Source organism: Ammospiza nelsoni, chromosome 27, assembly GCF_027579445.1.
Source record: "Ammospiza nelsoni isolate bAmmNel1 chromosome 27, bAmmNel1.pri, whole genome shotgun sequence".
Taxonomy (NCBI): domain Eukaryota; kingdom Metazoa; phylum Chordata; class Aves; order Passeriformes; family Passerellidae; genus Ammospiza; species Ammospiza nelsoni.
In genome coordinates, this window is record NC_080659.1 from 3,905,452 (window position 1) to 3,918,533 (window position 13,082).

General features: G+C 62.3%; 2 protein-coding genes across 2 annotated transcripts; both read right to left on the bottom strand.

The window, feature by feature from the left end:
• Window positions 1–745: 745 nt before the first annotated feature.
• On the bottom strand, window positions 746–2,975 carry C2CD4C (C2 calcium dependent domain containing 4C). The gene has a single exon (XM_059489889.1). It carries the CDS (start codon window positions 2,587–2,589, stop codon window positions 1,330–1,332), a length of 1,260 nt encoding a protein of 419 aa, XP_059345872.1. The 5' UTR covers window positions 2,590–2,975; the 3' UTR covers window positions 746–1,329.
• Window positions 2,976–4,933: 1,958 nt separating this feature from the next.
• SHC2 (SHC adaptor protein 2) lies at window positions 4,934–11,811 on the bottom strand. The gene is made up of 12 exons (XM_059489717.1): window positions 11,317–11,811; window positions 10,838–10,908; window positions 10,379–10,439; window positions 10,128–10,247; window positions 9,971–10,024; window positions 9,781–9,832; window positions 8,883–9,009; window positions 8,588–8,753; window positions 8,443–8,509; window positions 8,194–8,358; window positions 7,341–7,642; window positions 4,934–6,310 (listed from the first exon to the last, which is right to left on the bottom strand). Exons 1-12 carry the CDS (start codon window positions 11,809–11,811, stop codon window positions 6,182–6,184), a joined length of 1,809 nt encoding a protein of 602 aa, XP_059345700.1. The 3' UTR covers window positions 4,934–6,181.
• Between the last annotated feature and the right edge of the window lie 1,271 nt (window positions 11,812–13,082).

Below are 13,082 nucleotides of genomic sequence, written 5' to 3' on the forward strand. Positions count from 1 at the left end.
ATAAAACGCTGCGAAAAAGATCAGCCTCTGGTATAAATAGTCAACACTGAGATCTGCCATCTGCTGCAAAAGGACAAGGAAGGAACACGGACTGTTAACACAGAGGGGACACACACGTGTGTGTGTGTGTGTGTGTGTGTGTGTGTGTGTCCGCGGGAGCGCTGCAAGCCCTGCTCCCCGCACAGAAACATGCAGAGCCCGACACAAAGGGTGACACCACACCGAACAACGACGCAGAGTGTTTGATCCGCCAGCAGGAATGCCCCGGCTGGGCCCTCCCCGCCCTCATTGTCCCCAGGCACTCTGGAGGGTGACACGGTGGCACGGGGAGGGTCGGGAGCACCGAGCTCCAAAGGGAAGCTGAAAGCCAGGCCAGTGCTTTGGGATGGCAGATCCTGCTGGGCACAGGGGCTTGGTGGTCCCACAGGACACATCTCTGCTGCCACTTGGAAGATCCTTTCATAGACAAGGGGGGATGGAGGGTTTTGGAGCCTCACCTGCACTCAGGTGGGGCCGCTCCTGTCACCTCAGCTTTTGTCAGCAGGTACATCTGCTGGGACACTGCCTGTGCCCAGGGCAGGGGTGCCAGCCCCTGGCATCTCCCTCCTGTGGGAAAGGCACAGGCAGCCTCCTGGATTTGGGCAAAACAAACCCCCCAGGCTCCATGAGTAGTTTTCCAGTGGGGTCAGCAGTGGGGACAGTGCTGGGGTGGGCAGGGAGGGCAGCCCAGGAGGCTGCAGGGCTCAGACCAAGCCAACCTTGCAGCCTCACAGGGCTGGGCCGAGCCCAGGAAAGGCTCAAAAGCCACAACCCTGACTCATCCCCCAGGCTGACCGCCCTGGGCCCACTCTCAGGTCACCTCTGCAGTATTTTCTTTGCAGTTTCCAAGAGCAGAAACTTGTCTTTTAAATTAAAGCTGTCACCAAACTACAGGTGCTGGGGCTTTCAGAGGTGGCCCTAAGTGTGCTGCAGAGATTCACCCACCTCCAACCTGCTTGGTGGCAGCTGGAGACCACAGGGAGGGAAGTCTCCAACAGGTGCTTCCATCCTCCCTGGCGGTGGGGAATGGGCCGGAGGCTCCCCATTTTCTGCTGCATCCGGGGCAGGAGCAGGGAGGGAGCAGGGGCAGAGAGGCTGTGGCTGCCGGCTGGAGTTGGCAGAGCCCCATTCCTGGGGACCCCCACACTCTGCACCATTCCTGGGGACCCCCACACTCTGCCACGACCCCGGCCCTCCTCAGGGGGCCCTTCCAAACCCTCCTGCAGCGGGGCTGGGGGACGGTGCCGGCGCCACAGGCGGGAGGGCTCCCTCGGGGCTGGCAGCAGGTACCTACAGGCAGGAGAGCAGGGCGGTGAGCGGCAGCTCCTTCTCCCCCAGCAGCGTGTCCCGCTTAAGGCTGCTGCCCTTGTTGACCACCTTGAGCTTCAGGGACATCTTCCTGGCGTGCCCGGGGCCCAGCCCATCGAAGAAGAAGTCCTCGTTGAAGACGGGGTTGCGGCTGTTCTTGACGATGGTGCTGCGCTGCTTCTGCAGCTTGCCGGGGTTGAGGCACAGCGAGACGCAGCAGTTGATGCTGCGCAGGTCGACCAGGGCATCGTAGAGGTCCTCGGCGGACACGAGGCGCACTCGCAGCCGGGCATTGGAGGGGTCGTACTCAGCGGCCAGGCGGAGGCTCCCGCCCCGGCTCAGCCGCAGGCTGTGCTCCCGGTCCCGGTCCCGGCCCGCGGGCAGCTCCAGGGGCAGCACGGCGGTCGGCGGCTGCTGCGTCCCGGCCGGGGCGCTCCGGGCGCGGCGCTGGGCGCTGGGGCTGGTGTCGGCGGAGCTGTCGTCGGTGCTCAGCGAGCTGTTGCGGGCCACCGAGTGCTTCAGCTTGATCACCTTGGACTGGCTCTCCTGGCTGAAGAGCTTCAGCAGGGACACGGAGCGCGACAGCAGCGGCGAGCCGAAGGGTGAGGACTCGGCCGAGGAGCACGTGTCGCTCTCTCCGCCGCTGAAATACCGGCCCGGGTGCATCAGGGCGGCGCCGAGATCCGCCGGTGTCCGGCGGCCGCTGTCGCCGTTGAGCTTGGCTTTGCGCTGGGCGCCGGGCGAGGTGACGGGCGAGGGGCACAGGCTGCTGTGCTCGCTGTGGAACAGGGACTCCTTGCGCCGGGTGTGCGGGCTCTCCATCAGCGTGGCGAAGCCGTACGAGGTCTGAGCCTTGGGCACGTAGGGCAGCGACATGGCCGTCTGTGCCTGCGGGTCCACGTTGGTGCCGCCCTCGGTCCAGTCCTCGGCGGTCTCGATCTGGATGATGTGCCGCCCGCGGGTGCGGGACCGGGAGCGGCCGGACGGGCGCGGGCTGCGCGGGGCTTTGCGCTTGGCCAGGTCCTGCTCCGACACCGAGGCGCCCAGAGCGGCCCCCGCGGGCGCCTCGGAGCCCTCGGCCTCGGCGGGAGCCGCGCTCAGCTTGGGCGGGATGAAGAAGTCGGGGATCTTGTCGGGGGTGAGGACGTTGCTGTAGCGGGATCCCCGCGAGGACTCGTCCGTCCCCGCGCCCCGGGAGCCGCCGTTCTCCGCCACCCCGCGCAGCCGCTCCAGCAGCCACATGTTGCTGCGAGATGTGGGGCTGGAAGAGACCCGAGGGGCACCGCTGTCACCGGGGGCCGGGCACCGGCGGAGGCGGGACGAAGCCGGAAGCACCGGGAGCGACCGGCGGCACCGAGAGACGCGGACCGGGCGGGCGGGTGGGACGGGACAAGCACCGGAGGGACCGGGGGACGCGCCAGCCCGGGGAAGAGCGCGAAGGAAGCGGCCGCGGGGAGCGGGGACCCGGGGGACGGGGATGCGATGGGACGGGGCAGACGCGACGCGACGCCGGGACCGACGGAAGGACCGACCGACCGAGAGGCGCCGCCGCGAGCAGGACGTTGCCGGGAGCCGCCGCACCTGGAGCGGAGCCGCCGCCGCTGCAGCCCGGGCGGGGCGGGAGCGGACGCGCTTTTATACGGCGGCGGTGGCGGCGGCGGCTCCGCTCCCCGTCCGCGCCGTAATCCTCCGAGTGCGGCGCCCCCTCATTTCTGCCCGAGCGGGGCTGGAAACGGGACCGGGACCGGGCAACCGGGACCGGGACTGGGACCCCGACCGAGCGGCACCGGGACCGCAACCAGGGTTGGAAACGGGAACGGGACCGGGACCCGGACCGAGCGGGACCCGAACCGAACGGGACCGGGACTGGGACCCCGACCGAGCGGGACAGAGACCGGGACCCCGACCGAGCCGGACCGGAACCGGGACCGGGACCGAGCGGCACCGGGACTGGCGCCGTGAGCCCCCGGGTGCTGATGCTCGGGAGGTGCAGGAACCCGAGCCCCGGACACCCGGCCGCGTTACCACGGGAGTGTCGGGTTTGGGATGGGGCCAGGAGTGGGATCGGGACGGCAGCAGCCCCGCTCCGCCCCTCCCGGTGCCCCCTCTGGGTGCTGCCTCTCTCCACTCCCACCTCTTGATCTCCAAGCACTGAATGAAGCCAGCAGCATCTCGGGGCTGAGTTGTTGCCTCATCGAGTGGTTTAACATTGCCCTGGAGGAGCTGCGGGGGATGGGACAGTGCCACATGTCACACTCCCCCGTGTCACACAACCCAGCGATGCGGTCGGGGCTGGGGACACCGGGACAAAACATCGGGAGGGTTCACGGAGCATCACAGCGAGCCCCGGTGCTGCGGGGGTCGGGAGATCCAACCGAGGATCGGGCACAGCCCGTTCCCCGGGGATTTACAGCCTTGGGGACAGGGACAGTGCCACTAAAGGGTCCAGCGGCTGTTCCCTCCCTGCTGCTGCCCTGTGAGTGCCGTCAGGAAGCTCCATCATCATCCCTGAGCAGTGCAGGGCTGGCGATGGAAGGAAGAACAGCCTGGTGTGGCCAGCGCCTTCCGCGGGGGCTGTGCGGCCTCGGCTCCCTCTGCATCCGCACTCGGAGCTGGTAAAAAGAGGCGTCCGAGGGCTGGGATGTCCCAGGGACAGCAGTGGCGATGGGACGGCGATGGGACGGCGATGGGGACATCACCCTGGGGTTCCGCAGGGAGCAGAGGGCAGATGGAACCCGGGGGAGGAGGAGGAGGCTCACGGAAGGGGAAGCTGGCGAACAAAAGGCCGATGTTTGCTTTTCCTCCACCCTGCGAAACTGCGGGTAAACAAGGAGCACGAATGGTTGAGTTCCCCTGAGATAACAAAGAGCGCCGGGGCCGGGCCAGCTCTGCCGGTGCCCGCGGGGCACGGAGGGGAACGGGGGGCTCCGAGCTGAGCACCGGCAGGGCTGGGGACGCTGGCAGGGCTGGGGACACCGCTGGTGGAGCTGGCAGTGTGCTACCACCTGCTGGAAGCTGGGAAGGAGGAGGGAGAGCTGCTGTGGGAAAGGGTTTGTGCCCTGAAAAATCGAACTGGGTGTGTCTGTGGTCTGAGACATTTGAGAGAGGCGCAGGGGATGGGTTGGTCAGAGAGATTTCCAAGGAGGCCACGTTCTCTGCAGCTGCTCTTCTGTGCCTTCCAAACCTTCCCAAAACACCTCAGCCTTCCCTTCATAGGGGATGAAGAAGCAGCAGCCCTCCAGCCCAGCTCTGGGTTGAGGCACAGAGCCCCCTGCACCCATTGGCACCACAAATCAACCTCAACCAAAGTGGTTTAACCCTTGAAACAAGCTCCCCACCAGCCCTCCATCCCTCCAGGGCAGCATCCCCCTGCTGCAGGGCGAGGCACCGCCAGCAGGTGAACCACGGGAGCTCGGTTGGTTCTCCAGCTGTGAAATAAGAAAGTCGGGGGCCCTCACTGCCTTTCCCTGCCTCTATTGAGGGAACAGTGCAATTATCTCTGCAGACACATCACTCCACGGCAGAAAATAGCAGCTGAGATGGAAGCGCCGCGTCGTCCCCACGGAATCCAGCTATCAATGGAAAATTACACATTCATTACTGGGCTTTATTTAGGGGCTCATTTTATTCATTGGCTCGGCTGGCACTGGCCGGATCTGGCAGGGGCCATCCCCAGCGAGGGGCTGAGGGTGCTGGGGTGACCCTGCTCCCCAGGATGGGTGCTGGGGACGCAGAGCAGAGCCAGGATTGGAGCTGGACCCCCCAATTGTCTGTGACACAAAAGACACAGCCAGACCCACCCACAGCTCTGGCTCTGCTGTCACCCACAGTGGGTCACAGCTGGGTTTGTGCCACTCAGAGCCACCCCAGGGGTGGCTGCTCCAGGTGGAGGCAGGTTGGGAGAGTCAGTGCCAGGTGAGAGGAGGAGAGGCCATGCAGGGCCAGCCCTGGGTGCCAAAGGCCACTCTGGAGCCAGGGGGACACTGGGTGACCCATGGGGGACACTGGGTGACCCATAGGGACAGGGATAAGTGTGACTGGACAGGATGGGTTGGCCAAGGTGAGACCAGGCAGGAGCTTGTGGTGATGGAGACCTGTCCCAGCATGAACCACCTGTGTTCCTTGCTCATCTCCAGGTTTAATTAGAAATGTATTCCAAAGCACAAACCCATGCCCAGCACCAGACACAGGGCGGGTAAAGGGGGTTGTGATGGCACAAAAACCTGGCAAAACCCCTGAGCTGGCCATGGGACACCTTGTGAGCCCTCGTGAGCTCCATCCTGGCCCTGGCCTGGCTGCAGGGGCTTGGGCACACATGGAGCATCATCCTGTGGCAGCCACTCCCGGGAGAATCCAGCTGAAAAGGGACGTCCCCAACAGGAACATCCAACAGCAGCGTCCAAGAGAAGGTTGTGCCTGGCCCCACAGGCAGAGCCAAGCCAGGGGCTGCAGCAACATCCACCAGCCCCATTGCAGTGCTGGGGCAAGTGGGGACAGCCCTGCCTGAGGTGGCTTCAGGCTCTGTCCCTCCTGCTGAGGCCACTGAGCAGTTCCCACCCCAAGAGGGTTTTTCACCTGTAGGTGTGGAATTAAACCTCTGTGTGTCCAGCTGGGCAGGGCACCCCGTGCAGGTGATGGAGGTAGGCAGCACCCAGGGAGAAGCTGCAGGGCCAGGCACCACCCAGCCTCACTGGGGAGGAAAACGGGGAGCCTGACCCCAAACCTCAAAATCCAGGCACAACTGGAGAGGGGGAGCACGAAGAGACCCCAGATTTGCCCTGGGGCGAGTCCAGAGCCGGGGGAGCAGGTCAGGGGCTCACATACCCCCTTGGCATCACTGCTTCCTCTGCACAACCTGGCGCAGGTGCAGCTCGCTCTCGGCTGCCACGATGGGCTGCTCGTTCTGCCGGTGGTGGCTGATGAGGTGGCTGATGCTCTCAAACAGCACGTCCTTGGTCCTCACCTGCAGCAGGGCACAGCGGTCCTCAGCTCAGCACAGCTGCCTCTCACCCTGATTTTTTAAGATTTTCTGATGTTTGCATTCTCGTGGCAAACTTCCTCGCTTTACGCTTTCTGTAAATAACTCATTGTTTTGCATTATTTATAGAGGAAGAGAAATCTGATGGACTGTTGGTTTGTCCAGTGTCATTGCAGAGGTGGCACTGTCACCCTCCAATCCACTGTCACTTTTGGAAAACTATAAATGTTGGAATCATAAAACATGATTCCAACTTTTTCTTCACCTTGAGAGCAGCTGTGTGTTGTTTCATGTCCTATGGTGACATGGGGACACCTCACACCTGTGCCAGTGCCCTGGGGCTGTCACCCTGATTTTTTAAGATTTTCTAAGCCTTCTGATGTTTACATTCTTGTAGCAAACCTCCTCACACACTTTCTGTAAATAACTTGTTTGGCATTTGTCATAGACAACTTTTTATGAAAAATCATCTCCTTAGGATTTTTTTCCTCCTGAGAAGCTGAGAGGCCTCAAGAGCAAAATGTAAACAATGATTATCTGCTGCTGTGGAATGCAACAGGTGCATCTGTGATTGGTCTCATGTTGGATGTTTGTAATTAATGGCCAATCACAGCCCAGCTGGTTCAGACTCTCTGTCCGAGCCACCAACCTTTGTTATCATTCTTTGCTATTCTATTCTTAGCTAAGCCTTCTGAGGAGAACCTTTTCTTCTATTCTTTTAATATAGTTTTAATGTAATATATATCATAAAATAATAAATCAAGCCTTCTGAAACATGGAGTCAGATCCTCGTTCACATAAGACTCCTGTGAACACCGTCACAGCTGGAGTCAGAAAACAAACTTCAATTTTCTTCGCGTTGAGAAGAAAAGGGAAGTGGTGCGTGTGTTGTTTTGTGCCCTATAGCGACAAGCATCCACTTCCAACACCCCATCCCTGCCCATAGCTGCATCCCCACCACCCACCCCACACCCTGCCCCAATCGCCCACCCCATCCCCTGCCCTCAGCCCTCACCACTCCCTCAGGATCCACCAGCAGGAGGTGCTTGGGCTGCCCGCTGTGCATTCCTGTCAGCACGTACTGCCCGGGGTTGGTGAGGCTGTCCCGCACCAGGAAATCCCCGTCCATCTGCAGCAGCCTCTCAGCATCCCTCCTGCTCATCCTCCCGTGGTACCAGGGCTCCTTCCGCAGCTGCTCCTCCGTGGGGGCGATGGGGGCTTTCCTTGTGGGGGGGCTCGGCCACTGGTCCTCGATGGGGGGGCTGCTGGCACCCCCTGCAATGCACTCGTGGAGCTTCAGGGCATCCTCGAAGGGCCCTGTGGGATGCAGGGGTGTCGCAGACATTTCTCCACAGAAATCCTTTCTTTCAGATTTCTGTGTCTTCGGGAGGCCAGAGGCCCCCGAAGAGAAGGTAAACAATTATTATCAGCTGCTGTGGAATGCAACAGGGACACCTTGATTGGCTCATTTTCTATGTTTATAATTAAGGGCCAATCACCAGTGCAAGCTAGGGGACTGAGTCCTTGAACACAACTTTGTTGGAGATTCTTTTCTATCGATTCTTAGCTTAGCTAGCAGCTCTGCAAACCTCTCTCTATCTTCTATTTAGTATAGTAATAATGTATTATATATAATATCTTAATAAATATGCCTTCTGATTCAAGAAACAAGATTCACCGTCTCTCTCTCACCAGCCGCGCCCACGCAGGTCGCGGTAATACAGGGGTTGTGGGGTGTCACACCCAGGGCACACAGGCCCCAGCCCACAGAGCGCTGCTGTGAGCTCAGCACCTCTGGAGCTGTTTTGGGTGACCCAGCACAGCTTGGCTCCTCCACAGCACCGTTCCCCCAGGGAGCAATGGCTTACTCATGTCAAACAGATCCTTTTTGGGGCTCTCCTCTGCTGCCCCATGAGCCGCCAGCTCGGGCTCCCAGGTGTCCAGGCTCTGCGTGTTCACGTACATGTGCTCCTCGTACTCCCGTGGCCCCAGGGTGTGGCTGTCAGCCTGCAGGTACCCATCGCAGGGCTGGCCTGCGAGGACAACCATCACCCCATCACTGCTGGCCAGGGTGCCCAGAGGCACAGGGACCCCCCAGCTCAGGGCTCAGTACCCACCCTGGCTCTCCACGTCCCAGGGTGGCCCCAGGTGGCTGCTCGGGTCTCGTCTGGCTGCTGACCCACCCTAGGGAAGGAGGCAATGAGAGCATTGGGGGGCTCTGCACCCCCAGGGCAAGGCCAGCAGAGGCTCTGAGGGGCTCACCTGGCTGGAGGGAATGGAGCTGGAAGGTTGAGCGCGGATGTGGCGGAGCCGGGAGTCCACCAGGCCCCCTGGAGGCGGCTCCTTCCCCGGGATGCTGTTGTAGTAATCGTGCTCTGCTGCCCCCTCCTCATCCTCGCCCCAGGCTGACTCCTCTGCAGCCAGCGCCCTGCAGCAGGGATGGGTGAGCTGGGGACAGCGTGACCCTGCAGGGACAGGGCGTCCCAGAGCCACCCCCAGGCAGGGGGGACATGCCCGGGACAGGGGGGTGCAGCAGCAGGGCCCCCCGCCCCCCTACCTCTCTGGGGGTACCACCACCTTGGGGGGGCTGTGCAGGTACTGCTTGAAGCGCAGCTCGAAGGCCTGGCCCACCGTGCTGATGACACTCTGCGCCAGCCCCTCGCAGCACTCCAGGATGTGGCAGGCTGGGGACAGACAGACGGACACACAGACACACAGAGAGATGGATGGTTTGAGTGTTTCCCCCACTCTGACATCGCTCCACCCTGAGCCCACGGGGGATCTCTGTCACAGAGACCTTTTAAGGAAAATCCTTTCCTTAGGGCTTTTTCCTCCTGAGAAGCTGAGAGACCTCAGGAACAAAATGTAAACATTGATTATCTGCTGCTGTGGAATGCAACAGGTGCATCTGTGAGTGGTTGTTTCTAATTAATGGTCAATCACAGAGAGTCTGAGCCACAAGCCTTTGTTATGATTCTTCTTCTGTCCTTTTCTATTCTTAGCTAGCATTCTGATGAAATCCTTTCGTCTATTCTTTTAGTATAGTTTTAATAGAATATATACCATAAAATAATAAATCAAGCCTTCTGAAACATGGAGTCAGATCCTCATCTCTTCCCTCATCCTGGGACCCCTGTGAACACCACCACAATTGATGACCCCGAGTGAGGAACATTCCTTTTCCATAGTTCAGCTGTCTCAGACTCTCTGGTCAGTCACAAGATTTTATTATCATTCCATTCCTTTCTATTCCTTGCTAGCCTTCTGATGAAATCCTTTCTTCTATTCTTTTAGTATAGTTTTAATGTAATATATATCATAAAATAGTAAATCAAGCCTTCTGAAACGTGGAGTCAACATTCCCATCTCTTCCCTCATCCTCAGAGCCCTGAACATGGTCACAGATTTCCTCCTCCAGCCTCCATCCCTCCCCCAGAGCCCCCAGGCCGTGTCACCTCTCTGGTTGATGGGGTCCTTGGCCACGTAGGCGACGTAATCCGTGGTATCCTGCAGACAGAGGGGACATCAGCACTCATGTCCTGCTGCTCTCAGCCCCAGCCCCACGTCCTGAGCCAGGCCAGGCCACTCTGTGCTCAGCTCAGCTGGCAGAACCTGTCCCCACCACCCTGTGTGTGTGTCACTCACCATGTCCCCACCGGAGGCGAAGGAGATGGACTGCATGTGGTGGTTGGCGATGATCTGCATGGAGAACACGGCCCAGGGAGGGATCAGCAAAGGGGCTGCTGGCTCCCAGGCTGGCAGGCAGCAGGAATGTGTGCCCAGGATGCCCAGGAGCGCTCACCTGGCGCGTGGTGGGGATCATGAGGTTCAGCCCATCCACGGAGATGTTGACAGCGATGCTCATGCCGGCGAAGTGCAGGTTGCTCTTGCCCAGGATGGAGAACAGGGCTTTGTTGGGAGCCTGACAGGGGAGAGGGCGCTGGGGGCAATGAAACCACCAGGGCCAGGCCCACAAACTGAGCAGACACCCCTGGTTCCCTGTCCCACAGCCTTGGCTTGTCCCAGGGACGGACAGGATAAATGGAAACTCACCTTCTTCTTCCAGATGCCCTTCACACCCGGCACCGCCTCGTACAGTCTGTTGATGGCTTCCCTGCAATGGACAGAGCCTGGCCTGCTCGCTGCTCCACATCCCAGCTGTTTTCCCACCCCACATTGCCCTGTGGGGTCTGCTGGCCCCACATCCCCGGGCACTGCAGCGTCCCCGCAGCGCTGCCCCACGTCACGGCCCCGGCCCCGGTACGTAATCCCGGCTGGGGCCACCTCCCTTCTCCTCTTTCCACCCATTGATCTGCAGCAGTGCCCTTCCTCTGTGTCCCTGGTGCAGGGCACAGCTCTTCCAGGCCTGTGTTCCCCTTTCTGCACAGGGCCCTGGGATGATGGAGCACCCAGAGCCACCGGGGACCACCCAGAGACACCAGGGAGCATCCAGGGCCACCAGGGGCTTGGGGTGGCACTGGGATGTGGGACAGTGGGACTGCAGGGCCCTACCTGGTGACCTGTGTCCGCGTGTTGAAGTCCAGGGACCTCATGGAGCGCAGCACCTCAATGCACCCCATGTACTGAGGGGGGAGAGCAGCACAGCAGGGCAGGAAAGGGACAGGAGAGGGTGTCAGGGATATCTTCCACAGCAGCTCCAGGCATCACACAGCAGCTTTCAATCCCTACCCCAAAATGCCCCATCACACTCCCAAATCCTGTGCTAACACCCCAAAATCTCATCTGTGTGCTCCAGCTTGTGATGCCTGGTAGGGGATGGACACGCTGGAGTCCCAGCGTGGGCTCCAGGGCCCAGCAAGCCCCCGGGGCCCGGCCCCATCACGGCTGTGATGTACCAGAGGGGCTGCCCCGGTCCAGCCGTGCCGGGGGACCCGAGCGAGGGCTCAGCTGGATGAACCGGACCCCCCGAGCCCCGCACACGCCCGGGCCCGGGGCTCTCCGCGCCCTCCCGCGCCACCGGCGGGACTTACCCGGACAATGTAGGAGACGCCGGGCCCCAGCACCCTCTCGTCGGGGTGCAGCCAGCCCTGCGCCGGTTTGCGGATGAAGCTGCCCTTGCGGCTCCACTCATCCCCGCCGGGCCGGGCCCCCGCCGGTGCCGGTGCCGGTGCCGCCGCCGCGCCCCGCGCCCGCCCCGCCGCTCCCCGCGCCCTCCCGCCGCCGCCGCCCGGTAGCGCGCAGGGCGCGGCGCAGAGCGGCTCGCAGGCGCCCAGCACGGCGGCCAGCCCCGAGGGAGGCTCCGCCGCCGCGGCGGGGGCGTCCCGGGAGGCACCGGCGGGGCCGCGGCCGAGGAAGCCGCTGGAGCCGGGGAACTTCCACTGCGGCATCCGCGGCAGCAGCGCGCAGAAGGTGGTGCCGTGCTCGGGCTCCTCGCCCGCCGCGGGGCACGGAGCGGGGGCCGGCGACGGCATGGGGGCGGTCAGCGGCTCGTCGCGGAAGCGATCATACTTGGGCTCCGGGAGCATGCCCGGGGCCGCGCTCCGCTCCGCTGCCGCCGCCGCCGCCGCCGCCGCCGCGCCGGCTCGCACCCCCCGCCCGCTCCCCCGGGGCCGCGCCGCGCTGATGTCATGGTGAGAGCGCTGCTCCGCCGCCCGCCCGGCCCCGCATCCTCCGCCCCTGACCCCCCCCGAGGCCTCCAGAGCATCCCCGGCCCGCCCCGCATCCCCGCCCAGCGGCGGAGCATCCCCCGCACAGCAGAGCATCCCCGTCCTGCCCCGCATCCCCGCACACAGCGGAGCATCCCCCGCGCACAGCAGCATCCACGCCGGGTCGCCCCCGCGGACACGGCCCGTGGGGCCGGAGCCGCCCACGCTGTGCCCTCCATCCTGCTCCGAACCGTGGGACTGACCCTGAGCGTTTCCAGCTTTGCCACAAGCGCTGGGAGCGAGGGGATGGGGGATCAGGCAGGGGAGGGTGACCGGGAGCGCCTCCCGGAGCCACCGGGCTGCGGCCGCTCTCGGTGTGCGTTAGCTGGAGCCAAAGCGGCCGGTGCTGCCCTCGCCCACAACGGGGCCATTTTCTGCTCTTTCCACCTCTGCATCCCCAGGGCTGGCCGGGCAGGAGGCGGGGGAGGGCTCGGCCAGGCTTCGATGCACAGGCGGGCTGCCCTACTTGTGTGCGTCTCTCTCGCTGTGATCTCACCCACAGCCAGATCTGACTCTTTTGTTTATATCTGTCTGGAGGGCTCAGGCAGCGAACAGCGCAAACATTTTCTTGTTTTTTTCGGCTTGTAACTGCAGCAAGCGGGGGGGGGGAAAAATCCCATAAAACCCTTAAAGGGATTTTCTGACCTCAATCGAGCGGCTCGCCCTTGCTCCTGCCCCGGGGCTGCGGCGTTTTCCGAGCGGCTCAGAGGACTGGAGTGCTGGAACTCCCTCACTTTTCCCCAGCCCTGCATCTCATCCATCCCCAAAGTGGTTTTAATGTTGGGGCTGCACCATGGCAGCATCTCAGGCTCCTTTCAGCGCTTGTTTTCAGCTTTCTCGGGTCGCTTTTCGGTCCAACACCCCCCAGCCCTCGCAGTAACCGGCACAAACAACACCGGAGCCTCTCCGTGGCCCGGACGGCACAGCCGCCTTTGTCTCCTCTCCTCCTCGCTGTCTCCTGCTCCCCGGCAGGTGCCGGGGTGAGAGCCAGTAATTGCTCTAAGTGCGATCAATAAATCAAGGTAATAGAATTACATCTGCCGTTGCCATGTTGGGAAGCGCTTCCCTGCTCTCTGATCGCTCCCCTTGGT